Here is a 27,660-nt window from a genome sequence, read left to right as displayed (position 1 = left end):
CAACTATTAGAGAAGCAGCATGGCTTAGTGGATAGAACACGGGCCTGGGAGTCAGGTGGACCTGGGTTCTAATCCTGGCTCCCGCCACGTGGTGACTGTGTGACCTTGGGCAAGTCACTTCAGTTCTCTGGGACTCAGTTATCTCATCTGTGATATGGGGATTAAGACTGTAAGCCCAATGTGGGACATGGACTGGGTCCAATCTGATTCCCTGGTATTTACCCCCGTACTTAGAACAGTGGCCTGACATAGTAAATGCTTAACGAATTCCATAAAAAAAAAACTATTACTTCATCCATTTAGGTCACTTTTGTCAGTTTAAGGCAGGTACTGCATTTTATAACCATTTTCTGGGTTGCCTTCAAGCACCTAGCAGGGTGGTTTGAGCACAGCAAGTGCTCCAATAAATGCTACTGAGGATGATATAATATGTTTCTCAAAAAAGCGATTCAACCTTAATACAGAAAATTCATAATTCAGAAACAGATGCAGGTCCTGTCATAAAAAAATTAAAAACCATGCTTTTTTAAGTCTTATCCAATTACTTTTGGAGTCACATCAGAACACTGAATTACAATTTGGTTTACCTCTGAAAGCTTACTGAACCAGATCTTGTGAAGTTATTGGGATGTGAGCTGCCCATCTCCGATTTATCCAGACATTATGTTCAAAACACTTCTCTTGGTTCTATTGCTGCTCCATTTTGAATTTTATCCACTAGTCTCCTCCTCCCTTTTTCAGACATTCGCTCCATTCTCAACAACTCTCTAATCGTTTAACAACTCAATCTTAGTGGAGGCAGGAAACGTGTCTGCCAACTCTCCGAAGTGCTTTGGTCAGTGCTATGCACACCATAAATGCTCAATAAATACCACTGATAGATTAATTCACTCTTGGAAATAAGATAGGGCTTGACACAGCACAAATGTGTAAAGAGACAATATGGCTTTCTCTATCCCAGCCCTATCGCACTATTAACAAGAATAGTCCCCCGGGGGAAACTAATCCATACTTTGAAAATTAAAAGTAGGCAGCACTTAGATGCTTATGGGAATTTTCTAGACCAATGACAGAGTCCCAAAGGGTCGAATGTTTTCTTAAATTTTTACTCATCTACAGAGGAGCCTTCAGGGACCCCATAAATTTAGACTTCCTGATTCAGAGCCATGATCTGCTATGACCAACAGAAGAAAGGTTTTCGTTCAAAGTCACATGGATAGATTGTCCCTTATAGTATTTAATTCAAACACATTCTCTATTATAAAGATAATACTTTTAAGTTTCAACATAAGCAGAGTGCATATTACCTATATATGAGATGCTTTGTTAAAACACATCTTAGCCAAATTAAATAAAAACATTTGAACTAATTCCTTTTTTAAAAAATTGGTTATTTCCTAAAGAGTTTTACCCACTCTGACAAGAAGGGGATCAATTGTCTAGATATACAGTTGGGAATTTATTTTTTCAAATGACAAATTCTAGCCTGCCACTTTAAGACTTGGATTACATTTTGGGGAAAAGCAGCTCAAAATATTCCCACATTTTTTAAATATGAATGACATCTTTATACCCTAAATTATAGTATCTTGATGGAAAAAGATGCCAAAATCCATTAATAACTGAAATTTGAAAGTTAAAGAAGTGTTCTAAATAAGATCAGAAAGAAGGTGGATAGAAAAATTGAATGCAATGAAAACATTAATTACAGGATGGTGAAAAATTACTCTGAGCATCCCTAAAATTCACTAAAATCCAGTCTAAGTCACATTGAGCAAAAGCAAATCAATCTTCTTTTACGCCCCATGTGAATTTTACAGAGAGCCAATAATGGGTATCAACAGAAGATGATTATATACACACACCAGCACTCTAAAAAGTCTAGAACTTCATTGTCTCAAATTTAGCCTTCCTGAACTGTGTTATCTGGCTAATTCAAGGTGTTAACGACCTCCCCTGCCCCCAAACAATCAGGTTTTGCAAGTGCTGTAAAATGTGGTTTTTTCCCTCCTGGTGTGGTATTTAACTATAGAGAACTGTTCAATCAATATTTCCTACTGTGAAGGTCAACAAATTGTCAAGAGTTTAACCACTAGAGCTTTTATGGGTGCAATTAACACCTAGTTATGAAAAATATGCTAAGAACCTTCTGATTACTAGTCTAAATCCAGGTTGGAGGAAGTAGTGATAAGAATTGCCCATTAACCTTTTGTTGTCCATGATCAATCTTTCATAATGGACCTACTTCTAGTAAATAGGAGACTACGTTTCAAAAACCCCATAGGTGCTGGCCCTTGAAGGTGTCTGCCCTTAAACTCTCACCCCAAATTGGTGAGCTTCATTAGATGATGGTTTGGAATAAAAAGTGCTTAGCACTTAGAACAGTGCTTAGTGCTTAGAACAGTGCTTGGCACATAGTAAGCGCTTAACAAATACCATAATTATTACTGAGTTATGACATTAGCAATTCGTTCCCTCATTTTACCCACTAGTAAGGACTGTAGTTGAAAACATTTTTCAAATCTTCCTTAAATATTAGAAAAGGCTTAACTTGAAGACAAAAAACTTCTGACCAACAAGGTAAAATATATTACATTTCTACAAGCTCGCGATTGAGGATAAAATGGATGTTTTTAAGGGAAAATCAGAAATGTCAACCTTGAATCGTATCTTACTTTTTTCAAGTTGTAAAGAACAGCAAAACAGTCAAAATGCCAACTTAGTTTTGAAAACCCTGGTTGTGTGTCTGTTTTGCTTTTTTCTTTTTTTTTGATACATGATCTTCCTGTAATGGAATAGCATTGCACAAAATAGAAAAATCTGTTTTTACCCCTGCAAAATTGATTTAGAAATTTTAGACAGCTCACCAGTAAGGTAGGATTACAGTTTAAGTCTCTAGCTTCAGGCTGACCATGACCAAGGCCAGGTGCAGAAGAGGTTTGCGCTCAGACCTTGGGTTAGGGGGTTCTCACATAACCCTCTAGCAATTTAGGAAGCATTCATGGACTCCACACGGTATGCCAGACCCATGGTCAACCTAATGCAGAGTTTAGAGTGGAAGAGTACAGGAAAGAAATGCATCACCAAGAGATGAAAACAAAGAAATCACTAGAACTTGAAGGAGCTGACAACGGGTACATCAGGTCTGGAGAAGAAACACAGAGCAACATTTATGGGTATAACGGTTTTGGAGCAGAAACACAGAGAGCAACATTTCAATATGTACTTTTTTTAGACCTTGCAATCCTTTCTTTTAAGCACAATTACTGTCAGAATGTCTCGATAAAGAATACATTTTCAATACTTTCAAATGATAAAATTCTTCTTACCTTGGATACATTGCTAACGTAATCCATTTGGATAGTACTTTCCTTATCAACTTGACTGCAGAGGTTTTGTAAAGTACAAGCATATTCTTTGTCGCTTTTTATCCGCAAAGTCATAAATTTTTTTACTGTTTCCAGTAGCCGTAACTCCCAATCTTGCAATTTTAACAGAGCATCATGTGAATTCTTCAGGTCGTTTCCAAACCCCATCTTTATAAGGCACAATCTACTCCACGGGATACAAAAAAGAGTCTTCTGGTCAGCACATGTCTGGACCTGGAGAGAAAATGAAGCTTAAACCATAAATGCATGAAAGAGGAACTTGATGGTCTCGTAATGAAAAGTTATGACACAATTTCAAACCAAGAAGTTACTACAATAGAACATTTGATTATCTGAACCTCAGTTAACTGTAACTTCCCTGTAACTATCCTGTTTAGGGATGGTCAACTCCATCTCCTGAAGCATATGACAAACTTTCCCATATGCTCTAGTTTCCTAAAGTTCAATACTCTTTCAACGCCAGCTGGATGAACAGAAGGCATAAACAGCCAACACCAGTCTCACGTCAAATCCAGCTGGCTTCCCCTAAGACAAATGGCAAAGAGAAAAGAACTATTATGTTTAAGCATGGTTGTCTCATCTAGAAAGCTAATACGTTTCTGAGTCTCCCAAATGGAGAAAACAGAGAACAGCCATTTTCCCCACATTCTGGGCGACTCAAGTTAACTGATCAAGATGGATCTGAAGGCTCCCACCAAATACTGAAATGCTTTCAAATCAGCTTCCCCCCCGGGGTGGGGGGGGCGCAGTCCTTAGGATACAGCGGAGGCTACACGGGACTGAACAATTTATCTCCATTCTCCACGAGAATTAATTCCTCTGCTTTGAATCTGATATGAGGGGGAAATTGCTCAACTCTCCTGTATCACACACCATCCTAAAGCAATTTACATAAATTCAAATGCCTACTGAAATGAACACTTCTTATGTCCAAGAGGCTGGCAAGAGCCTTAAAAGTGAGGTGCTGGTTTTAAGCGTGTATCTTTTCACGGAGTGGGTAAGGATCAATGGTGAGGGCAAGGAAAATTGGAGCCAGAACTTGTTGCATTCTCTACATTCTCCTAGTCTATATTTTCTGAGATAGCCTGGATTAGTTTCTTATGTGCTAACATCCACTAGACCATAAGCTCGTTGTGGGTGGGGAATGTGTCTAACTCTGTTGTATTGATCTCTCCCGAGAGCTTAGTACAGTTCTCTGCACACAGGAAGTGTGTAATAAATACCACTGATTGATTAGTAGCTCTTTTTTTTCCTCTAGAACCGCTTACACGAAACCAAGAAAGCCTATGTAAAGTTAATAAGATAGAGAAGATTGAAGTGGATTGATCAATCAGTGGAATTTATTGAGCGCTTATTGTGTGGAGGCCAGCATATTAAGCACTTGGGAGTGTACAATACAATAGAGTTGACAGAGTTGATGATGGATGTAGCACATTTGGTCCATGGGGCTGGGAGCAGCAGCAACCTGAACAGATTAGCTACCTAGAGACTTATGGTCTAACTAAGGAGGCTGAGACAATAAATGTAGAGGAGGCCAGGTGAGAAAAGAAGCAGCTTTGCCTAATGGACAGAGCAGGAGTTTGGAGTCAGCAGGACCTGGGTTCTAATCCTGCCTCAGCCACTTGTCTGCTGTGTGACCTTGGGCAAATCACTTCACTTTTATGGGCCTCAGTACTTCATCTGGAAAATGAGGATAAACACTGTGAACACAATGTGGGACATGGGCTGTGTCCAACCTGAATATCTTCTATCTACCCCAGTGCTTAGTATAGTGCCTGGCATATAGTAAGCACTTAAATACCACTGAAAAAAAGAAAAGGAAATCTGGACACATGATGATTGCTGATTGTCCTGAAATAGGACTACAAAAATTAGATACATTTTCATTGGGTAAAATCTGAGATCTAATTTGGGTCAGGGCAGAGGAAGAAACAAAATGAAGTTACATACAAAGTCTCAAATCTCTTCTTTCATCATCATCAATCGTATTTATTGAGCGCTTACTGTGTGCAGAGCACTGTTCTTTGATATTGCTGATTTTGCCAAATTGGCTTTTTCATCTACTTGCAGTAGAAAACCACATGACAGAGAAATAGGGGTCTCTACTTTGATTTATATTATGGAGAAAAGGCAAAAAAAATGCTTGGGGGTTAAGATAAAAGCCAAAAAGATTTTGTGGGGGTGGGGGGTGGAGGTGGTTTTTTTCTATTGAAGAATTTGAAGAATTCCTTGTGAGCCCAGTCTGCATGGAGTTAATTTCCTGTTTGTTTTTGTTTTACGGTATTTGTTAAGCACTTACTATGTGTCAAGCACTGTTCAAAGCACTGGGGTAGATATAAGTTAATCAAGTGAGACAAGGTCCAGTCCCTGTCCCACATGGGACTCATAGTCAAGTAGGAAGAAGAATGCCCAATTTACAGTTGAGGAAAGTGAGGCACAGGGAAGTTAACTGACTTGCCTAAGATCACCCAGCGGGCAAGTGATAGAGCCGGTATTGGAACCCAGGTCCTCTGGCTCCCAGGCCCATGTTTTATGTGCTAGGCCACGCTACTTTTCTCCTGTTGCTGTTGGGTAGAGTCTATTGTAATTCTCCACAGCAGGGGGATTTCTTATTTTTGGTCTACCAAAAGCAGTGTTAGGTCAGGAGCCGATGAAAAACTTTACCTTGGTGGTTTATGGGAAGCTAATCCAGAAGCTCACAGATCTTCAAAAACATTTTACATTTAACGCCTATTTCATCCTTCCCTTTCTCTCACATCCTACGTCTTCCCCTATCCTGTGCCACAGCAACAAGAGAGGAGGAGGTAAAGACCCAAGAGCCAAAAAAAAAAAACCCCAAAAAACAAAAAAAAACCACCAAACCATAGAAGCAGTACTGGATGTAAATTTGTAATTTGGAAAAAAAAAAGAAGAGTGACCACAAGTATAGAAATGTACTTAATAAAATAGATATGCATGCTGACATCAGGGTTCCTGACAAAAAGCCTAGTGGCATATGGCTTCAGAAGCATTACCCATCTTCGTTCATCCCAACATTAGGCTTTGGATTGTATGTGAAATTTACTCCTTGGAGAGTGGGCCCACAGAGAATTCTCCAATAGAAAAATACTCCCCTACCCTCTCCCCTGGCCCCAGGAGGGGAAAAAAAAATCTCTATCCATGTTAATTTGACGTCCACCCCAGCCAAGCAAACAATGGGGAAGCCCAGCCCCTTCCCTCTCTGCCACCCAGGGGCCCTGGCCCCCGACACGCTCTGTGATCACCAGGCCGCGAGGACCTGAGCCATGGCTGAGCATCCTCGGCTCCTCTCCATCGCACCTGAGCAAATCCGGCGTGAACCCTCTGCAGCCATCACTCGGGTGCCCCTGCTGCCTCGCATAAGGACTCCAGTCACTACTGATCCCACCTGCACCTCTCCACCAAAGGGCCACGTGACGACACTGGGCATCTGCCTCATCATCTCCTACCGCTGCACTGTGTCCACCCTCACCAACTCTGAAATCCCTCTCTCTGATCATAATCTTCTCACCTGCCTCCTCAGTCATACTCCTTTCCCCTGTAAATCCATATTACTCCCTCACAGAGACCTCCGCTCTCTTGACCCCATCCATCTATCTGAGCGCCTCACACCCCACCTTGCCTCCCTCTCCTCTCTACCCAATCTTGATGATCAGATTACTGCTCTCAACTCTACCCTTTCTACTCAGCTAGACTCACTCGCTCCCCTTTCCCTTTGCCGCTGTCATACCACTAACCCACAGCCCTGGATCACTGCCACTGTCCGCCTCCTTCGCTCTTATGCTCGAGCTGCCGAACGCTGCTGGCAAAAGTCTAAACACCATGCCAACCTCGTTCACTTCAACTTTATCCTGTCCTGCCTTAACTCAGCCCTCTCCTCTGCCAAACAAAACTATTTCTCCTCCCTTATTGACACCCATGCCCATCATCTCCGTCAGCTCTTCCGTACATTCAACTCCCTTCTCAAGCCCCCGGTTCCTCCCCCTCCTCCTTCCCTCACCCCCAACGATCTGGCCTCCTACTTCATTAATAAAATTAAATCCATCAGGTCTGACCTCCCCCAAGACACTCCCCCCGCTTCTCCAACCCCCCGGCTCTCAACCCTCTCCGCTACTCTCCCATCCTTCCCAGCAGTATCCTCAGATGAGATCTCCTCCCTCCTCTCAAGTGCTACTCCGGCCACCTGTGCTTCTGACCCCATTCCCTCTCATCTCATGAAATCTCTCGCTCCATCCCTTCTCCCCTACTTAACTTCCATCTTCAACGGCTCACTCTCCACTGGTTCCTTCCCCTCTGCCTTCAAACATGCCCATGTCTCTCCCATCCAGAAAAAAACCCTCTCTTGACCCCACCTCACCTTCTAGTTATCGCCCCATCTCCCTCCTACCATTCCTTTCCAAACTCCCTGAACGAGTCATCTACACACACTGCCTCGAATTCCTCAACACCAACACTCTCCTCGACCCCCTCCAATCTGGCTTCCGTCCCCTACATTCCATGGAAACTGTCCTCTCAAAGGTCACCAATGACCTCCTGCTTGCCAAATCCAATGGCTCATACTCTATCCTAATCCTCCTCGACCTCTCTGCTGCCTTCGACACTGTGGACCACCCCCTTCTCCTCAACACGCTATCCAACCTTGGCTTCACTGACTCTGTCCTCTCCTGGTTCTCCTCTTATCTCTCCGGTCGTTCATTCTCAGTCTCCTTTGCAGGCTCCTCCTCCCCTTCCCACCCCCTTATTGTGGGGGTTCCTCAAGGTTCAGTTCTTGGTCCCCTTCTGTTCTCGATCTACACTCACTCCCTTGGTGACCTCATTCACTCCCATGACTTCAACTATCATCTCTACGCTGATGACACCCAAATCTACATCTCTGCCCCTGCTCTCTCCCCCTCCCTCCAGGCTCGCATCTCCTCCTGCCTTCAGGACATCTCCATCTGGATGTCTGCCCGCCACCTAAAACTCAACATGTCCAAGACTGAACTCCTTGTCTTCCCTCCCAAACCCTGCCCTCTCCCTGACTTTCCCATCTCTGTTGACGGCACTACCATCCTTCCCATCTCACAAGCCCGCAACCTTGGTGTCATCCTCGACTCTGCTCTCTCGTTCACCCCTCACCTCCAAGCCATCACCAAAACCTGCCGGTCTCAGCTCTGCAACATTGCCAAGATCCGCCCTTTCCTCTCCATCCAAACCGCTACCCTGCTCGTTCAAGCTCTCATCCTATCCCATGTGGACTACTGTATCAGCCTCCTCTCCGATCTCCCATCCTCTTGTCTCTCCCCATTTCAATCCATACTTCACGCCGCTGCCCGGATCGTCTTTGTCCAGAAACGCTCTGGACACGTTACTCCCCTCCTCAAAAATCTCCAGTGGCTACCAATCAACCTACGCATCAGGCAGAAACTCCTCACCCTCGGCTTCAAGGCTCTCCATCACCTCGCCCCCTCCTACCTCACCTCCCTTCTCTCCTTCTACAGCCCAGCCCGCACCCTCCGCTCCTCTGCCACTAATCTCCTCACCGTGCCTCGTTCTTGCCTGTCCCGCTGTCGACCCCCAGCCCATGTCATCCCCCTGGCCTGGAATGCCCTCCATCCCCACATCCGCCAAGCTAGCTCTCTTCCTCCCTTCAAGGCCCTACTGAGAGCTCACCTCCTCCAGGAGGCCTTCCCAGACTGAGCCCTCTCCTTCCTCTCCCCCTCCTCCCCCTCTCCATCCCCCCCCGCCTTACCTCCTTCCCTTCCCCACAGCACCTGTATATATGTATATATGCTTGTACGTATTTATTACTCTATTTATTTTACTTGTACATATTTACTATTCTATTTATTTTATTTTGTTAATATGTTTTGTTTTGTTCTCTGTCTCCCCCTTCTAGACTGTGAGCCCACTGTTGGGTAGGGACCGTCTCTATGTGTTTCCAACCTGTTCTTCCCAAGCACTTAGTACAGTGCTCTGCACACAGTAAGCGCTCAATAAATACGACTGATTGATTGATTGATCTGTCCGCCCCGCCGGCTAATCACGGCTCTGGGGGCTCTCGGCATCCTCCTCTACCTGACCAAAATGGCTCCTCCCCAGGATGTTGCACCAGCTCTCCTCCATGTCACCGAGCAACCTCCAGGCCATCTTGCCTTCTACCACCCCAGCAAGACAAGGGAGCCTGGCACCGACTCCACAAAGCTTCAGGAAGACTGTGGCAGCTGCTGCTGTGGGGATGGGGGTGTGGGTGGGGGTGGGGTGTGTGTGTGTGTGTGTGTGTGTGTGTGTATGCATCTGCTATACTGTACTCTCCCAAGTGCTTAGTACAGTATTCTACACATGATTAGTGCTCAGTAAGCACGAATGGCTGTTGGACTGACTGGTGCTCTCTGTGGCTGCCACTGTGACTAAGGAGTTCTGAATCCCGAGGACCCTGAAAATTCTGCTCCACTAACCACATAACCAGGGCAGGCACTGTGTACAGCCTGGTTGTTTTATATCCACCCCAGCACTTAGTACAGTGCTTGGCACATATTAAGCAGTTAAAAAAATAACACATCAGTATCCTGCAGATCTTTGCTTTTGTCTTTCTGTTTTAGCTTTTTTGTTTGTTTTTAATGGTATTTGTTAAGCACTATACGCCAGGTACTGTACTAAATGCTGCAGTAGATACAAGCTAAATCAGGTTGGACACAATCTGCATCATTCATTCCTTCACTAAGCACTTACTGTGTGCAGAGCACTTTATTATGCACTTGGGAAAGAACAATGCAACAATAAACGGTGACAATCCCTGCCCACAAAGAGCTCACAGTCTGGGCTCTCAGTATTAATCCCCATTTTACAGATGATGAAACTGAAGCACAGAGAAGTGAAGTGACTTGCCCAAGGTCACACAGCAGACATGTAGCAGAGCCAGGATTAAAAACTGGGTCCTTCTGACTCCCAGGTCCATTCTGTATCCATTAAGCCATGCTGCTTCTCTACCAACCTTTAGAATGCTAAGAGGCTGCAGCAGTTCCCAAGGAGACAAGTAACTACTGGAGATTTCTGAGAAGTGGAGAAATTCTGACTGAGCGATACATCAAGAAGATGTTCTGTGCCACAGCAAGAAGGCTAATACAGTTGTCTAATCTCTGTTATACTGTACTCTCCCCAGCACTTAGTACAGTGCTCTGCACACAGTAAGCACTTAGTAAATGCCACTGATTGACTGATTGTTGTGGCAAAAACTGGGAACAGGGAGGTAGCCGTTGGAGGAAGAGGAAGAGGTGGATCTGGGAAATACTGTGGGGGAAGAATTGGCAGGATTTAATAGTTAACTTGATTTGAGAACGGAAAGACAGTGAAGAGTCAAGGATGACACCAAGACTGTAGACTTGTGAGACTGGAAAGATGGTGGTGTTAGCAACAGGGATGGGAAAGTTAGGAGGAACGTCATCTATGCACTTGGATCTAGGGCCTTTGAGAATTTGGTATTCGCTCCACCATCAGCCGCATAGCACTTATGGGCATATCTGTAAATTATATAGAAGCACTGTGGCCTAGCAAAAAGAGCACAGAAGTCAAAGGACTGACTGGCTGGCTCTGGCTCTGCCAACTGCTTGCTGTGTGACCTTGGGCAAGTCACCTAACTTCTCTGTGCCTCAGTTTCCTCAACTGTAAAATGGGAATTCGATACTGCCTCATGTGGGACAGGGACTGTTTCTGACCTAATTAACTTGTACCTACCCCAGTGGTTTTGTTTTTTTCTCCAGTATCTGAAATAGTATATGCTTAACAAAGACCACAAAAAAAAAGACTGTCTCTCCCTCGAGACTGTAAAGTCACTGTGGGCAGGAAATGTGTCTACCAACTCTACTGCACTGTACTCTCCCAAGCACTTCGAACAGTGCTCTGCACACAGTAAGCTCTCAATAAATACCGCTGACTGAGGAGTGGGTTTAGGTGGAAAGTTCACATTTAGATATTTTCATCAGCAACATAACAGCCCCCTTCTCTCAGGTTTCATTGGTGATCTAGCAAATGATAGACTTCTAAGTTCTACTTCTGTGCCAGGAAAACTAGTAAATCCAATAATCAAGTTTAGGGTAGTGAGTACTTTGAGAAATCATAGTGACTTTCTCCCATCAGGTTGCGTTTCGATAAGGAAAATTCACATCTTTGAAGGGATCAATAGGTGTGTGGATAGAGAAGAACCTAGAGCTATAATGTATTTAGATTTTTAAAAGGTCTTTGACAAGGTTACACCTCAAAGCCTGTTTGTCAAATCTGAGTCACCTGGGAATTAAAAGGCATGTTTGGGCTGGAATAGAAAACTGGCTAAAAGATAGGCCTCAAAATGGCCACTTATAGGAATGGAAGGGTGTTACTAGTGGTGTCCACCTGGAGCCAATGCTAGAATTAGTCTTATTTAACATATTGGTACAAGAGTTGGAAGAGGGAAGGTGGTGATGCTAAGCTCTTCCAAGTATTAACCGTATTTACTGAACATCCACTAGGTACCAGGTACTGTACTAAGTGCTTAGGTCATTCAAAATTGATAAGTGATGGTGCCTGCCCAGGAGCTTACACTCTAAGGGGGAAAACAGATGCTAAAAATATTTTAAAACCAAGTCATCAAAGTAATGGAATGTACAGTTCAATAACAATAATAATAAGAATAATAGCATTTATTAAGCGCTTACTATGCAAAGCACTGTTCTAAGCGCTGGGAAGGTTACAAGGTGATCAGGTTGTCCCACCCGGGGGGTGGGGCCTCACAGTCTTAATCCCCATTTTACAGATGAGGTAACTGAGGCACAGAGAAGTTAAGTGACTTGCCCAAAGTCACACAGCTGGCAATTGGTGGAGTCGGAATTTGAACCCATGACCTCTGACTCCAAAGCCCATGCTCTTTCCACTAAGCCATGCTGCTTCTCTAATAATAATGGCATTTATTAAGTGCTTACTATGTGCAAAGCACTGTTCTAAGCTCTGGGGGGGTTACAAGGTGATCAGGTTGTCCCACATGGGGCTCACAGTCTTAATCCCCATTTTACAGATGAGGCAACTGAGGCCCCTAAAATACTCAAGAAGGGTACAGATGCATAAGTGCTAGAGATGACTGGTGAGTTTGTATGATTTGGGGTGCTGGCAACTAATTGGGGAAGGCATGTTGGAGGAGGAAAGATTCTGGGCCGGGGGGAGAGAGTGGGCTGTGAATGAGGGGCATGTTGTCATCTGTCAGATTTGAGGAAGGAGAGAATTCTAGGCCTGGGGAACAGGTTGGATGTTATATTGTCATATTATACTCTCCCAAGTGGCTAATACAGTGCTCTGCACATAGTAAGTGTGCAATAAATATGACTAAGGTTTGACAGACACAGGCAGACAAGGTGAGAGCGAGGTATGATTAAGAAGCTTATTTAAAAGGGGTGGCAAAATGTGGGGCATAAAGATCGTATAAAGCGCTATACAGTGCTCTGCACATAGTAAGCGCTCAATAAATACGATTGATTGTATAAAGCTGAGTGTGTGTGCAAAAACGTGGCAGAGAAGTTTCATTGTGAGCAAGTGCAGAGTCATACACCTAGGGACAAATAATCCTTCCAAAACTGACATTATGACAGGCTTTGAATAACCAGTAAACAAGGCCTAATGATAGAGCATGGGTCTGGGAAATCTGGATTCTAGTCCCAGCTCTAGCTGGGCTGCCAGGTGATCTTTGACAAGTTACTTAACCTCTCTGGGTTCCTCATCCATAAAATGGGGATAAGATCTCAGCTCTATAAATCAGACTCTGAGCCTCACATGTAATCTTATATCTACCCCCCAAAGGTTAGTGCAGTACTTTGGCTCCTATTAAGCACTTAATAAATACCATCATTATGTCAAAAACGTCTGTTGACTGTTTCTTCAAATTATCAGTCTGGCAGCAGCTAAAAAGGCCAAGGAAATACTGAACACCATCATAAAAGGCAGAGAAAAACCATACCAAAGTCATACTTTTGCCATTATATAAAAACAGGGTACATCCACACATAATATGGTGTACAGTTCTGCCTGCTGCATTTTAGGAAGGCTGGACTAGAGCTGCAAAAGTTACAGTGAAGAGCACCCAAGATGATCAAGGAGATATAAGGGCTTCTATAGGAGACAAGACTTGAAAGATTAGGATTTGATAGTGTGGAAAGACCAAGGCTGACTGAACTCTCAAAAATCATGAAAGGTCTGGGCAGGGTAAACAAAGGATTCCTGTTCACCAAATGCCGCTATACCAGGACTAAAGGTGGAATGCTCAAAATGAATAATAAAAAAAAACAACTTCTTCACACAGCAGATGGCAAACATATGGAATTGGTTACCACAGGAAGTTGGGCAGGCTGAAAATCTCGGTTGGTGCAAGAACAGTTTGGATAACTTCTTAGATGAGAGGTCCAAAATGGGTGACTAAAATGACTCCAGACTAAAAGTTCCTCTTAATAATAATGGTATTGGTTAAGTGCTTACTATGTGCAAAGCACTGTTCTAAGCGCTGGGAAAGTTACAAGGTGACCAGGTTGTCCCATGGGGAGGCTCACAGTTTTCAATCCCCATTTTTCAGATGAGGTAACAGGCACAGAGAATTTAAGTGACTTGCCCAAAGTCACACAGCTAACAGTTGGCGGAGCCGGGATTTGAACCCATGACCTCTGACTCCAAAGCCCAGGCTCTTTCCACTCAGCCACGCTAGACTGTAAGTCCCTTGTGGTTAGGGATCATGTCTACCAACTCTATTGTGCTTAATCCAGTGCTCTGTACACCAAAAGTTATCAAATACCATCCACAGATCATTGTTGCAGTCAATCCGTGAAAAATAATGAAGCACCTGGTTTTGATAGCATGCCTGCACAACTATGCAAGCAAGGAAGGGTTCCTAATGCCCAAACATCCACGCAAACTTTTTAAAAATGGTATTTATGTGTTCACTATGTACCAGGCATTGTACTAAGAGCCGGGGTAGAAACAAGCTAATCAGGTTGGATGCAGTCCATGTCCCACATGGGGCTCACAGTCAATCTCTATTTTACAAATGAGGGAACTGAGACATAGAGAAGTAAAATGACTTGCCCAAGGACACAGAAATCAATTGGCAGAGCCAGGATCAGAACCTAGGTCCTTATGACTGCCAGGCCCATGCTCTATTTGGCCGCACTGCTTCCCAACACTTATGTTAAGAGCCAAGCGCTTAGTGTAGTGCCCTGCACACTGTCAACATTTTATAAATACCACTGGCGAGGAACCAGAGGAGAGTACCTTTCCTGGTGAAGACCTTTCGCGTTGAAATTCTTCCATTACTACAAATACCTCGAGATACGATACAAACTAACAAATTTGTGTAATGGACATGATGGCAAGCCATTAGATTTTCATCAAATCTTTTATATTTAACATCCCTGAGATGCCTCAGGTGGAAACAAATCCCCCAACACCACCCCAGCCCCCAAAAATGGATGTATTCTATAATCCCCTATTTTTATGGGGTTTCTGTAAGGCATTCAGGAGAAAAGACAGTATCTAAACAAAAATATTGAGCCAGATATATTACGGTAGACATGTTCTCTGCCCACAAGGAACTTAGAGTTTAGAGAGATTCCTAACTTTCTAAGCAAGGATTTTTCTTTTTAATTAACCATTTGAAGAGATGCAAGTATTCCAAAAAAATAATTACTTAACCACCTCTTAGCCACTTCCAGCAGTCACTTATTACTGTAAAGGAGATCAACTTTCAAAGTAATCTGACACCAAGATGACATTTCTTGGTTTGCAAGAGATGTGAGGTAGGGGACAGCACTCAAAGGAATCTGGAAATCTACATTTTTTTTAAATCAAAAAAGATAAAATAAATATCCCCTATAATTCTAAACGGAATTCTACTGTGTGGAGGAGGACAAGCAAAATGGTACATTTCTATTACCCATTGTGCAAGGGTAGCAAAAAAGCCACAGTGGGGTTAATACAGTCCTTGATGTGTACATGGAAGTACTCCTTCAGCCTATGCTAAAAAAAAAAAACCAACACAGCCACACCATGAATTCCTTAATTTTGAAGAGTGGAGAAAAGAAGCAAGGCAGAGAGGTTGCACTCTTTCTGTCAAGGCCTAAGTGCTGGGTCATACAGCCAAGTGGACATTTGAAAAGCTGACAGTCTAATACTAATATTGTTGGGATTAAAAAATATAGATGATGATGATGGTGTTAGTTATCCTTTGTGTGAACTTCCTCTTCAATAACATAAGGATAATTATGGTTTCAAGAGATACTGTGAATAACAAATGAATGACTTTCTCCGAAAAATAAGACTGGGAGCCCTATGTGGAACAGGGACTGTGTCCAACCCCATTATCTTGTATCTACCCCAGTGCTTAGTACAGTGTCTGGAACATAGTAAGCACTTAATATCATAACTTATAATATATATATATATATATGAAATGGATGGATATATACACTACATTAGTATCAGCTGTAATAATAATCACTACTAGATGGATTTATTCTTCAAAAAAAAACTCAGAAGCTGCTAATTCTTCCCACATCCAAACCACTGACACAAAGCAGAGGAGTAGGCAATTAGTTTGTGCTTACGCATCTTCCAAATGTCTTGCTCTGTATGAGACGGGGAAAGGCTTTGAGGGGATGGGGGTGGAAGAGATATGATGAAGAGAAATCAAGCAGAAAGGAAGAAATCAGATAGTGAAAGACAGTATCAGTCAAAGGTACTGAGAGAAGAAAAGCAGAAGGAAAAAAAAGACTATCAACTCTATACTCAGTGGGAAAGAGCTTGCAGCTGTGATTTAATACCATATTTCCCAAGAGGCCATAAGAGAACCTACAACTAATAGAAACCCAGACCTCAGAATTCATGGCCACAACCTTTTTGGGGAGAGGCAGGTTAGGGGGTTGGAGGTAGGAGAGGATTTTGATTGAACCACGACTGTCCCTCAACGCCTTGCTCAACTGGCTACCTCAGGTATCCAAACAGGGTGGCTTCATGTGCCACCCTGTGGCTGATGGGCTAGGGGTGGCCAACCTTGTATTACACAAGTACAATCATCCACAAAAAAAGCATACAAGCATCTATTTCAGTCTAGTTTCTTCTTGAACCTGGGAGTCAGAACAACCTGTGTTCTAATCCCAGCTCCACCACTTGTCTGCTGTGTGAACGTCACCAAGTCACTTTGTTTCTTTGTGCCTCAGTTATCTCATCTGTCAAATGGAGATTAATAATAATGATGGTATTTGTTAAGTGCTTACTATGTGCCAAGCTCTGTTCTAAGCACTAGGGTAGAGCCCACCTGGGGCTCACAGTCTTCCTCCCCATTTTACAGGTGAGGAACTGAGGCACAGAGAAGTGAAGTGACTTGCCCAAAGTCACACAGCTGACAAGTGGTGGAGCCGGGATTAGGACCTATGACCTCTGACTCCCAAGCCTGGGCCTTTTCCACTTAGAGATTAAGACTCTAAGCCCTTTGTGGGACAGGGACTGTGTCAAACCCAATTATCTTGTATCTACCCCAGCGCTTAGTTCAGTGCTTGGAACATATTAAGTGCTTAACAAATATCACAGTTATTACTATTATTATTAATGATAGGCCTGGTTCCACTCAACTGAGACTGCTTGATATTCAAGAGAGGTTACTATCCTTTGAATTGTTTCTGAAGCCAGAGCAGAGCTTAAATTAGAGAGGATCTCTGATTTGGGACAGATTTCCATTGCTCTATGTGCAAGGATTCAGATTTTCAGAGACACTTGTTTTTCATAACTGAAATTAAGAGTGCATTGAGGTGGTTCAAAGAGGTACAGTTTGAATACTGGTTTTCAATCACTCTGAAGCTTCTAGAGATAGAATTCACTGCTTTTTCCCTTGGTGGCCCCACAAATACCCTAAGTTTTTGTTCATGATAAATCACAAACAACTCTGTTACTGCACGTTCCCCCTTTATGGTTTACACTTTTTAGTCATCTGCTTAAAGAAGGTTTTCTTTGCTCCACCTTCGGGTTTCACAGCTGTTTGATTCACAAACTCCACGTCCTATGGTGGAATTACAAGAAAGAAGAACGGCTGTAAAGAAAGAAGGGGCAAAAAAAAAAAAAAGAAGGATCACGTCCTAGTGGATAGAACACGGGCCTGGGAGTCAGAAGGACCTGAGTTCTAATCCCAGCTCCACCACTTGTCTGCTGTGTGACCTTCGGCAAGTCATTTAACTTCTCTGTGCCTCAGTTACCCCGTCTGTAAAATGAGGATTAAGACTGTGGGTCCCATATGGGGCACGGACTCTGTCCAATCTTGTATCTACCCCAGTGCTTAGTACAGTGTCTGGCACATAGTAAATGCTTAAATACCAAAAAAAGGGCCTCCAATGACTCTTGCTCCAACTTTGCGAGTTCCCTCCTCTGGCATGAAATACCCCTTGCTCCTGCATAGTGCTCCACAGTCTGCCTTTTCCTTTTCTTCTGGGACACAGAGTGCACAGACTGTAAGCTTATGGGCAGGGAATGTATCTGCTATATTATGTTGTACTCTCCCACGCGCTTAGTTCAGTACATGGTAAGCACTCAATAAATACGACTGACTGAGCAAGTCGATGGGCAAGGGCACATCACATTGTAAAGTGCATGCGAAGTGCCTACATTAGCCAGCTTCAGGCAGAACCAGGACTAGAATCCAGGTCTCTTAATTCCTAGAGCAGGGTTCTTTCCACTGGGCTCCAAGCTACCTTACAAAAAGTAGAACCTAGAAATCATTTCTTGTAATGGCAAAATTTTCAATTCCTAATATGAATAGGTATTGATTTTAATGTTCAGTCCTCTAAATTAAAAAAGTTACTGACCTTTCTGATTTCTCTTATGACAAAAAAAGGAGAGTGCTTCTTTGGTCATAATTTCCAAATCCATGTATTTATTTGAACATTCGCTAGTCCAAAGAAGGGATGCTACGGTAATATAGTTGAACTGTTTTTCTCTCTGAAGTTAGTCTTCAGAAGCTAAACTGAAGTGACAAAGGAACAGGAACATAGAAGTGGGAACCTGCTTTTTTTTTGGGGGGGGGGGAATTGGGGTTTTTTTTAACAAAAGGATTGGGCAACAGACTTAACCTGACACCCTCGACATTCTGTGGCCTAATTTGGAACAACTCCCTGGCCAAGAGACACAAAGAAACAAAACCCATCCAATAGGCAAGCACTTCATTTTGAAAATAGCATTTCTTAAAAGAACACACTCATCTTCAAAATGCAAATGCTATCATCCAATTAGCATATTTTTCTGTTAAAAGCTCTGAAAAGTACCTGCTTCTCCAACTATAGGTTCTTAAAAATCAAAGATTGTTTATTTCACAGGGCACTAAATTCTATAATTGAGAGACAGGAGAAAGCAGCACTGCAAATTGATTTGATCAGTCAAGTTAAAAAAAAAAAAAGTAAAGAATCTGCCAAAGTCGGTGGAGGAAATAAAATGACCTTTTTTCAATATCATCTCTGGAAAGCCTAGTGGGCCCAGAACATTAAAGAAAGTGCTTGGGTAAAGTGAGAAAGTACCATCCCTGCCCTCAAAGAGTTTACAATCTAGCTGAGCAAGGAAGACAAATAAATTACAGATAAGGAGATAAGTTTCCTTTGGCCTGGAACTCCCTCTCCCTTCATATCCAATAGACCACTACTCTCCCCCATCTTCTAAGTCCTATTAAAACCATATCTCTTCCAGGAAGCCTTCCCTGAATAACCTCTCATCTCCTACCCCTCTTTTCCCTCCCTTCTGCATCACCTATGCACTTTAGTCTATACTCTCTAAGCACTCATATTCACTCCACTCCTACAATACTTACATAAATCCTTATATCCTGTTACTTCCCCCTATCTGTAATTTATTTTCATGTCAGTCTCCCCTACTACACTGCAAGCTCCTTTGGGGCAGGGACATTGTCTCGGATCTCATTTGTAGTTTTCCAAATGCTCAGGACAGTGTATTTCACTCAGTAGGTGTTCAATAAATATTATTACTAGGCGGACTAGGACACTGACTTGATGTCAAGTTGTCCACTTTGTTGAAACAAAATAATGGGTTTTCTCTACACAAACAAATGATGGAAATAAATTACTTTTCCAGTTGGAAAATCCCTGGGGATAGTCTGGGGATCCTGAGGGGAAGGAGAAGAGCTGAAAAGTTTAGTTTTGGACATGTTAAAACTCAAGTGCCAGGGGGACATCCAAAGAGAGATGTTTGGAGCAGGAGGAAATGCAAAACTGGGGAGAATTAGCAGGGTCATGACTTAGCCAGGTAGATTTGGGATTCATCCACGAGGTGGTAGTTTTAGTTGTGATCTTAAACTTCCTGTCAATTAATATAAGGCAAAATAGTACAAATTCATCTGTCAATGTACGTAGTTGTAGTTCTAATCTAGAGCTTTCTGTAATTAATATCAGGCAAAAACAGTGCGAATTCATCCGTCAATACATGCTGTCAAGAAGCAGTGGGGCTCAAAGAGCTAGGCAATGCACTGGGATTCATAGGCTCTAAACTTAATGCTATACTGACTGGCTGTTCAACTGGGTAAATTGCTTTCTGAGACTCAATTTCCTCTTCTCAGAATGAGGATAATATTGGCCAATAAGCCAGGGTCGTTCTGGGAAATAAGTAAAACAAGTCATCTCACAGTATTTGAAGCACATCTTAAAAGACAACGAGGACAACGTTCATTAAATGGTACAGTTCTGGAATCTAAGGCAGCCGATGAAGAAAAATTGCTTTCCAGGTATGTGTACAAACCTCGGGGAACTGGACAAAATAACTCATTAACACTAAATTTAGGTTGCACATTGGTCCGGGAGATCGACTGTTCAATGAGACATCGCAGACCCCAGAACAAGCTTTGTCACTGGAAAACATTACAGATGGCTAAGTATATCTTCATCAGTGACCTAGGCATGACATCAAATTCGGTTCAATGGGGAAGTCAAAGGATGACCCTACTTGTTTCAAGCATGCTAACTTAATGCTGCATACATTATTATCATTATGGTATTTGTTAAGTGCTTTCTATGTGCCAAGCACTGTTCTAAGCGCTGGGGTAGATACAAGGTTATCAGTTTGGACAGAACTGTTCTGCATGGGGTGTGAGTATGAAGTGAAGTGACATGCTCAAGGTCACACAGCAGACAGGTGAGGGAATCAGGATTAGAACCCAAATCCTCTGACTCCCAGGTCCAGGCTCTTTCCACTAGGCCACGCTAGTTCCAAGAACAAAATAATACACTGGCAAAAAAACTACTAAAGACCAAATCATGCCCATCCGATTTCCTCCTTTTAATTCTGGCATTTATTATGGTGCTTTCCATATGCCAAACACTGTGCTAGGAACTGGGATCAATACAAGATAATGATATCGGAAACAATCCCTGTCCAATACAGTGCTCACATGCAAATATGGTCAGGTAAGCAGTGTCACCTAATGGATAAAGCACAGGTCTGGAGGCCAGAGGTCCTAGGTTCTAATCTCAGATCCACCACTTGCCTGCTGTGGGACCTTGAACAACTTCTTGGACTTAACTTCTCTTGTGCCTCAGTTTCCTCAATTACAAAATGGGGATTCAATACCTGGAGGATTTTTTGTTTTGTTTTTGGGTTTTTTTAACAGTATTTCATTCATTCAATTGTATTTATTGAGCACTTACTGTGTGCACAGCACTGTACTAAGCGCTTGGGAAGTTCAAGTCGGCAACATATAGAGACGGTCCCCACCCAACAACAGGCTCACAGTCTAGAAGGGGGAGACAGACAACAAAACATGTAGACAGGTGTCAAAATCATCAGAACAAATTGAATTAAAGCTATATGCACATCATTAACTAAATAGAATAGTAAATATGTACAATTAAAGTAATAAATCTGTACAAATATATACAAGTGCTGTGGGGGTATTTATTAGGCGTTTACTATGTACCACACACTTGTACTAAGCACTGAAGTAGATACAAACTAATCAGTTCAGACACAGTCCCTGTCTCACAAGTGACTCACAGTCTTAATCCCCATTTTACAGATGAAGTAACAGGCACAGAGAAGTATAGTTACTTGCCTAAGGTCACACAGCAGACAAGTAGCAGAGCAGGGAATGGAAACCAGGTCATTCTGGCTCCCAGGCCCATGCTCTAGGCACTAAGCCATGCTGCTTCTTAGACTGTGACCAACCTGATTAACTTGTATGTTCCCCTATGTTTAGAACAGTGCTTGACACATAGTAAACACTTAAAAACCATAAAAAAAGGTAAAAGCAAAGCTGGCTTGGAGCTGGGGTTCCTATCCTTTAAAAGACAGGAATAAAATTCAAAATGACCTTGATAAATTGAAATAAAAAACGTTTCATCCTGTTTTTGTAGGACCTAAAGAAATAAGTGTATGATAGTACACTTTGGGACCAAAATAAAAAAAAAACACTAACAGTACCAAGACTGCCAAAAACTTTCTAGGAACGAGTACAGAAAAAATTTAAAAAGACCTAGGAAACAATCAGTGATATATACTAAGCTCTTACTCATTGCAGGGCACTGTATAAAGTGCTTATTAGAGTACAATATGGAAGAGTGGATATACATGATCTCTGCCCTCTAGGAGCTCTTAGTCAACTCCTAATGTGAATTATCAGTGCCGTGACTAAAAATTAAAACATAATATAAGGATGAAATGGTTTGATAGGCAAATACCAGGAAGTATTCTTCTACTATATTTTACATTGGTCAGATCTCTTATTAGAATACTGGGTCCAGTATACTAGAAAGCTGGATCTGGGATCAACCAGTCGTATTTATTGGTTAATACACTGCACAGAACCCGAAAGGAGGCGAGAACAGAGTGAAGAAATGATTCAAGCTATGGAAAATAGGTTCTATGAAGAAAGGTTAAAGGAATTGTGATTTTAGGTTGAAAAAGAGAAGGTTGGGGAATAACAGCTCCACCACACTTATGTACATATCCATAATTTATTTCTATTAATGTCTGTCCCCATGCCCCCAGATTGTAAGCTCCTTCTGGGCAGGGAATATGTCTTCCAACTCTGTTGTACTGTCCTCTTCCACGTGCTTAGTACAGTGTTCTGTACATAGTAAGCACTCAATAACATTGATTCTCGACAAAGCGCATTTGGCTTTCCAGAATGGCGATCAGATACACCCCACCTTGATTCTGTACTCTCCCTGCTCCTCTCACTTCTGGCTGAAAACTTCCATCCCTTCCCCCTCGCTTTTTAAAACTTTCTTTCCTAATTTCCCCCACAGCTCCATGTGTGTCCCCATCCTTCGCCCCATGGGCAAACTGGCCAGACCCATCTTGCAATGAGCTTTGATTTTCCAACGTTTTGCCACTGGTCATTTTCCTCTCTCAGCTTGAAGCTTGTTTCTGGGACTGCCAAATTTACGGGGATGGGGGATGTCCCCTACTTAGGCTTCTCCTCCTCCTCTTCCTCCTCCTCCCTCCCATCTTGGTTTGACCCACCCCTCACCCCCAGCTCAGCAGTCTGGAAAATGGGGGCTAATACTGGGAAAAGGAGCTTCACCAACAAATTGAGTAAAAAAAGAAAGTGTAAAGTTTCCTCATCCATAAAATGTGGATTCAATATCTGTTCTCAATCAATCACATTTATTGAGCACTTACTGTGTGCAAAACACTGTACTAATTGCTTGGAAGAGTAAAATATACCAACATGACAAAGGTGGAAGACACATCTCCTGCCCACAATGAGCTTACAGTTTAGAGAGGGAGACAGACATTAATATAAAGAAATAAAATTACCGATGTGTACGTAAGTGCTGTGGGGCTGAGAGGGGGGATGAATAAAGGGAGCAAGTCGGGGTGACACAGAAGGGAATGGGAGAAGAGGAAAGGAGGGCTTAGTCAGGGAAGGCCTCTTGGAGGCGATGTGCCTTCAATAAGACTGTGGAGGACAGGATTCGAATCCAAAACAATTAAGCAACCTGAAAAATTATCAAGAGAGAGAGTTCAATTTACTAGGAGGAAGACATTTTTGACTGCATGGATCAAGTAACACTAGCATAGGCTACTTAGGGAGGCTGCTGATTCTCTGTGCCTGGTGATCTTTTTAAAAGAAAAGCCATCTCTCCTGAACACTTTAGTCATTTTTCAGATTGGAAACTTTAAAAGCAATTATATGGGAAGGGAGAGCACAGGCAAATTGCCAAGGAGGCAATATATGAGCATATGCGGACTAGGACAGAGTTGAAATATTTATGGAACACAGGGAGTTGTAAATAGAAAGGGATATAAAGGATAAAAAGAGCATTTTATGAATATAGTAGAAGCATGACTAACAAACACCTTAATTAGTAGGGAGAAGTAATAAATAGCAGGTTATACACAGAAGCCTAGGATTTCAAAAGGGAAAAACAAATGACAGGTAGCACCGAGATGGCTGAAAGTTTCTTTCAGCCTACCCTAAAACTATTAACGTGACCCCAGGGTCTTCCATAAATTCTATTGAAGCAGGCACAGAAATGGAAGTAAAATCGAGAGTGAACAGAATGAAATGTTTTCGAACACACTAACGTTGAGGAAATCTACACTAATGGGTACAGTGAAGTGAATAATAAAATCCCAGCATCATTAAGATCATATTTAAGGACTCAGGGTCAAGGCCTGGAAAATACGCAGATGACTGGAAAAAAAAAAGGGCAGAAATAGAAAGGCACCTGGGACTCTCAGAGAAGTTAACTTAATTTCCAGACAGACTGTGCAGCAATTCCTAGGGAAGAAAATCTATTTACAAAGGCCAAGATGATAACATGCAAAGAAAGCAAGAATGTTTGTTTTTTCACACAGGGTCATGAAATACATGAATTCAGAGGTTATCAAAGCACTGTAAAGAATACAGCCATTATAACGAACCAAGGGAAAGACCATGGGAACGATGTTGGTTTTTACTGGCTTTTTTTTCCCTGCATTACCCAATTTCTGCTGCTTTATTTTCTGTGAGTGAAAGTGTGTCTGTGCACATGCTGAGAAGAGGGGAAGGAGAAACTGGGCAGAAGGGAAGCAGCGTGGCCTAGTGGAAAGAGCATGGGCCTGTGCGTCAGAGGAGCTGGGTTCTAATCCCAGTTCTGCCACGTCTGCTGGGAGACCTTGGGGAATTCACTTCCCTTCTCTGGGCCTCAGTTCTCTCATCTGCAAAACTGGGATTTAATACCTGCTCTCCCTCCTACTTTGATTGTGAGCACCATGTGGGACCTGCTTATCTTATATCTACCCCAGCCCTTAGTACAGTTCTTGGCACATAGTAACCACTTAAGCACCACAATTTATTATTACTATTATTATTATTAAGAGGGGCCTGGATGAGAGAGGAGGAATATTTGAGAAAGAGATATCTGATGGATTGGGTACTTCAGGTGAAACTTGAGGCTAAAAAGACACAGTATCTTAGAAAAGATGAAAACCCCCGCACTAATGAAATAACTATGAAAATAAGATATACATGGAATATTTTGAAATGGCTCTAAAATCACAATGAAAATATAGATACAGGGGAATATAAAGTTGGGAAGACAGCAGTTGCCATTCCCCAGGGATTTGTTTTGGATGCAATATGCAACATTTCTCAAATGACTTGCAGAAGGCATGTAGTTGCATGGCTGCCAGGACTTTGGAGGACAGGACTTGAATCCAAAACAATTTAGACCAGTTGGCAGGAAAGTTTGAATTAAATGATACGAAATGCAATATGACCAATGCCAGGTTTAGGGAGGACAAATAAATATCACAAGTGGGAAGCTGCAAAAGACTAGCTAAATGGTAGGTGAAGGAAAAGGGAAATGAGAGAAATACCACAGAGGACCACAAACTGAACAAGAACACAAAAATGTTTATATTTTCCAGATACACTGAATTTTGGGATGCATTATTAGGAGAGTCATAGCCTAAGTAAAATTATTAAAAAACAAATAAACAAAATAAACCATGCCCTACCTGGCTAAGAATCACTAGTCAGAGCCCACCAAAGTAGAACATCCATTTTGGAGTATCACACATTAGGTTTTGGGTAGATTTCTTGGAGAGGATGCAAAGACACAGGACTGATCCTACGTTCAAAGCACACAATCTATGAGGAGACATTTAGAGAGTTAGTCTTATTCAGAAAAGGAGGCTAAAGGTAGACATTATCACCTATAAAAGCAGTAATAGAAATAACAGAATTTACTGAGAGCCCACTGGGTACACTGTCAGTGCTTCGGAAGTACCAAATAATTGACATGCTCCCTACCAAAAAGGAGCGTACACACTTAATAGGGTTGACCTAAAATACTTATGGAAAGAGTCAACTTAACTGATAGTTGAGTGTCCCTGAATAAACATACATTTAAAAAGTCAAAATGGTTAATAAGGATACAAACGGCTACTAGTTTGCCATGACCACAGAGGAAAGGACATGGATCAGGTTCAGATGGCACATCAAAGAACTGTAAGCCATATGGGCAGGGAATGTCTGTTTTCTTGTTATACTGTACTCTTCCAAGCACTCAGTGCAGTGTCCTGCACACTGGAAGCACTCATTAAATATGATGGACTGTCTGACTCTTTTATTAAGGGGAAAAATCGACTATGAAAAACACTGAAACTGTTTACCTACAGAAGTAATCATATTTTCCTCTAATCCCAGTACAGAACATTTCTCCCATTTATACCTCACCAACTGCCATTTGGGCACTTCTGTGTTCCCTGAACAACTGTGGTTTCATCATCTCCCTTAGAAGATAAGATATGGGTATAAGTGCTATTATTCGATACTAACACATGAACATTTCCCACGTCCTTCGTCCTCCTCTCTGTAATTTCTTTCAGTGTCTGTCTCTCAACTAGATTGTAGACTTCCTGAGGACAGGGATCTTGTCTACTACCTCTCCTGTACTCTCCCAAGCACTTGGGTGCTTTGCACACACCAGCCGTTGCTTACAACAGTGCTTGATGTGTTGTGCTTAACACCATAATAATCAGACTCTCAATAAATACTATTGATTGATGGACTTAAAAGAACTTGTTCAAAAGAGGTGGATTCTCTTTCAGGAGGTTAAAATTTCAGACTGGGGACCGTCCACCAGATCCCCAATCTCTCTTTTTTTTAATGATATTTCTTAGGTGCTCACTATGTGCCAGGCACTGGTCTAAGTGCTTGGGTAGATATGGGGTAATCTGGTTGGAGACAGTCCATGTTCCATATGGGGCTCCCAGTCTTAACCCCCATTTTACAGTTGAAGTGACTGGAGCCCACAGAAGTGAAGTGACTTGCCCAAGGTCCCACAGCAGACAAGCGGCAGAGCCGGGATTAGAATGCAGGTCCCTCTGATTCTCAGGCCCGTGCTCTATCTGTTAGGCCATGCTGCTTCTCTAAAGTTATTTTTAAATGTTCCAGGTCTTTTGATGTTCTCTCCCAACTGCTGAACCCAGCTAGGAATTCTTGTGTAGAACACTGATGATTTTTATCCTGCCCCCTCAACTGTTTTAATGAATACATTCAATAGTGAGGAAAATAAAGTGAGTTTGGCTGCCATGTTTTCACCGGTATTTGAGGCCATTTGACTCTGTCTAGCAATCTCACTGAAACCACGTGTCAAGGCTTCTCAGACGAGGTATGATGGAACGTAGGAGCCACTGGAAAAAAAGACAGGATGCCAGCTTTCCCGTGGTGCCTGTCCATAGTGAGCAGGCATCCAGCTGCATGACTGAAAAAAACTGTCATCAGCACTACCTTCCCTCTGAGAAAATTTAATGTTAACCTTGGTATTTTCAAAAAGACGCAGAGGGTGGTTTTTCTACAATCTATGGTACCTACTGAGTGCTTACTGTGCGCACAGCACCGTATTAAGCGCTTGGAAGAGTACAACACAGTTGGTGGACACATTCCCTGCCCAGGACATCTTAGAGCAGATATAATAACAACAACAATTATAACTGTGGTATTTGGTAGGCTCTTACTATGTGCCAGGCACTGTACTAAGTGCTGGGGTAGATACAAGCAAATCGTATTGGACGGATTCCCTGTCCCACATGGGGCTCACTGTCTTAATCCCCATTTCCCAGATGAGGCACAGAGAAGTGAAGTGACTTGCCCAACATCACACAGCAGACAAGTGGCAGACGTGGGATTAGAACCCAGATCCTCCTGACTCCCGGGCCTATCCATTAGGCCACACTGCTTCTCACAGATATGCCATCATCACTTGGTCTTCTGACCTGCACATTTCAAAAC

At 42.5% G+C, this 27,660-nt stretch overlaps 1 protein-coding gene across 6 annotated transcripts in view; it reads right to left on the bottom strand.

Annotated features, from left to right (window-relative positions):
- Positions 1–27,660, bottom strand: part of FER (FER tyrosine kinase) — a 300,139-nt gene that overhangs the window by 254,391 nt on the left and 18,088 nt on the right. For all 6 annotated transcript variants that reach the window (XM_038770433.1, XM_038770435.1, XM_038770436.1 and 3 more), the window contains exon 2: positions 3,330–3,602. In XM_038770433.1, coding sequence (XP_038626361.1) covers positions 3,330–3,536 — 207 coding nt within the window. In that variant the 5' untranslated portion in view covers positions 3,537–3,602. The remainder of the gene's footprint in view (positions 1–3,329; positions 3,603–27,660) is intronic.

This window comes from Tachyglossus aculeatus, chromosome X3 (genome assembly GCF_015852505.1).
Source record: "Tachyglossus aculeatus isolate mTacAcu1 chromosome X3, mTacAcu1.pri, whole genome shotgun sequence".
Taxonomy (NCBI): Eukaryota; Metazoa; Chordata; class Mammalia; order Monotremata; family Tachyglossidae; genus Tachyglossus; species Tachyglossus aculeatus.
This window is presented reverse-complemented; position numbering and strand designations above follow the sequence as displayed.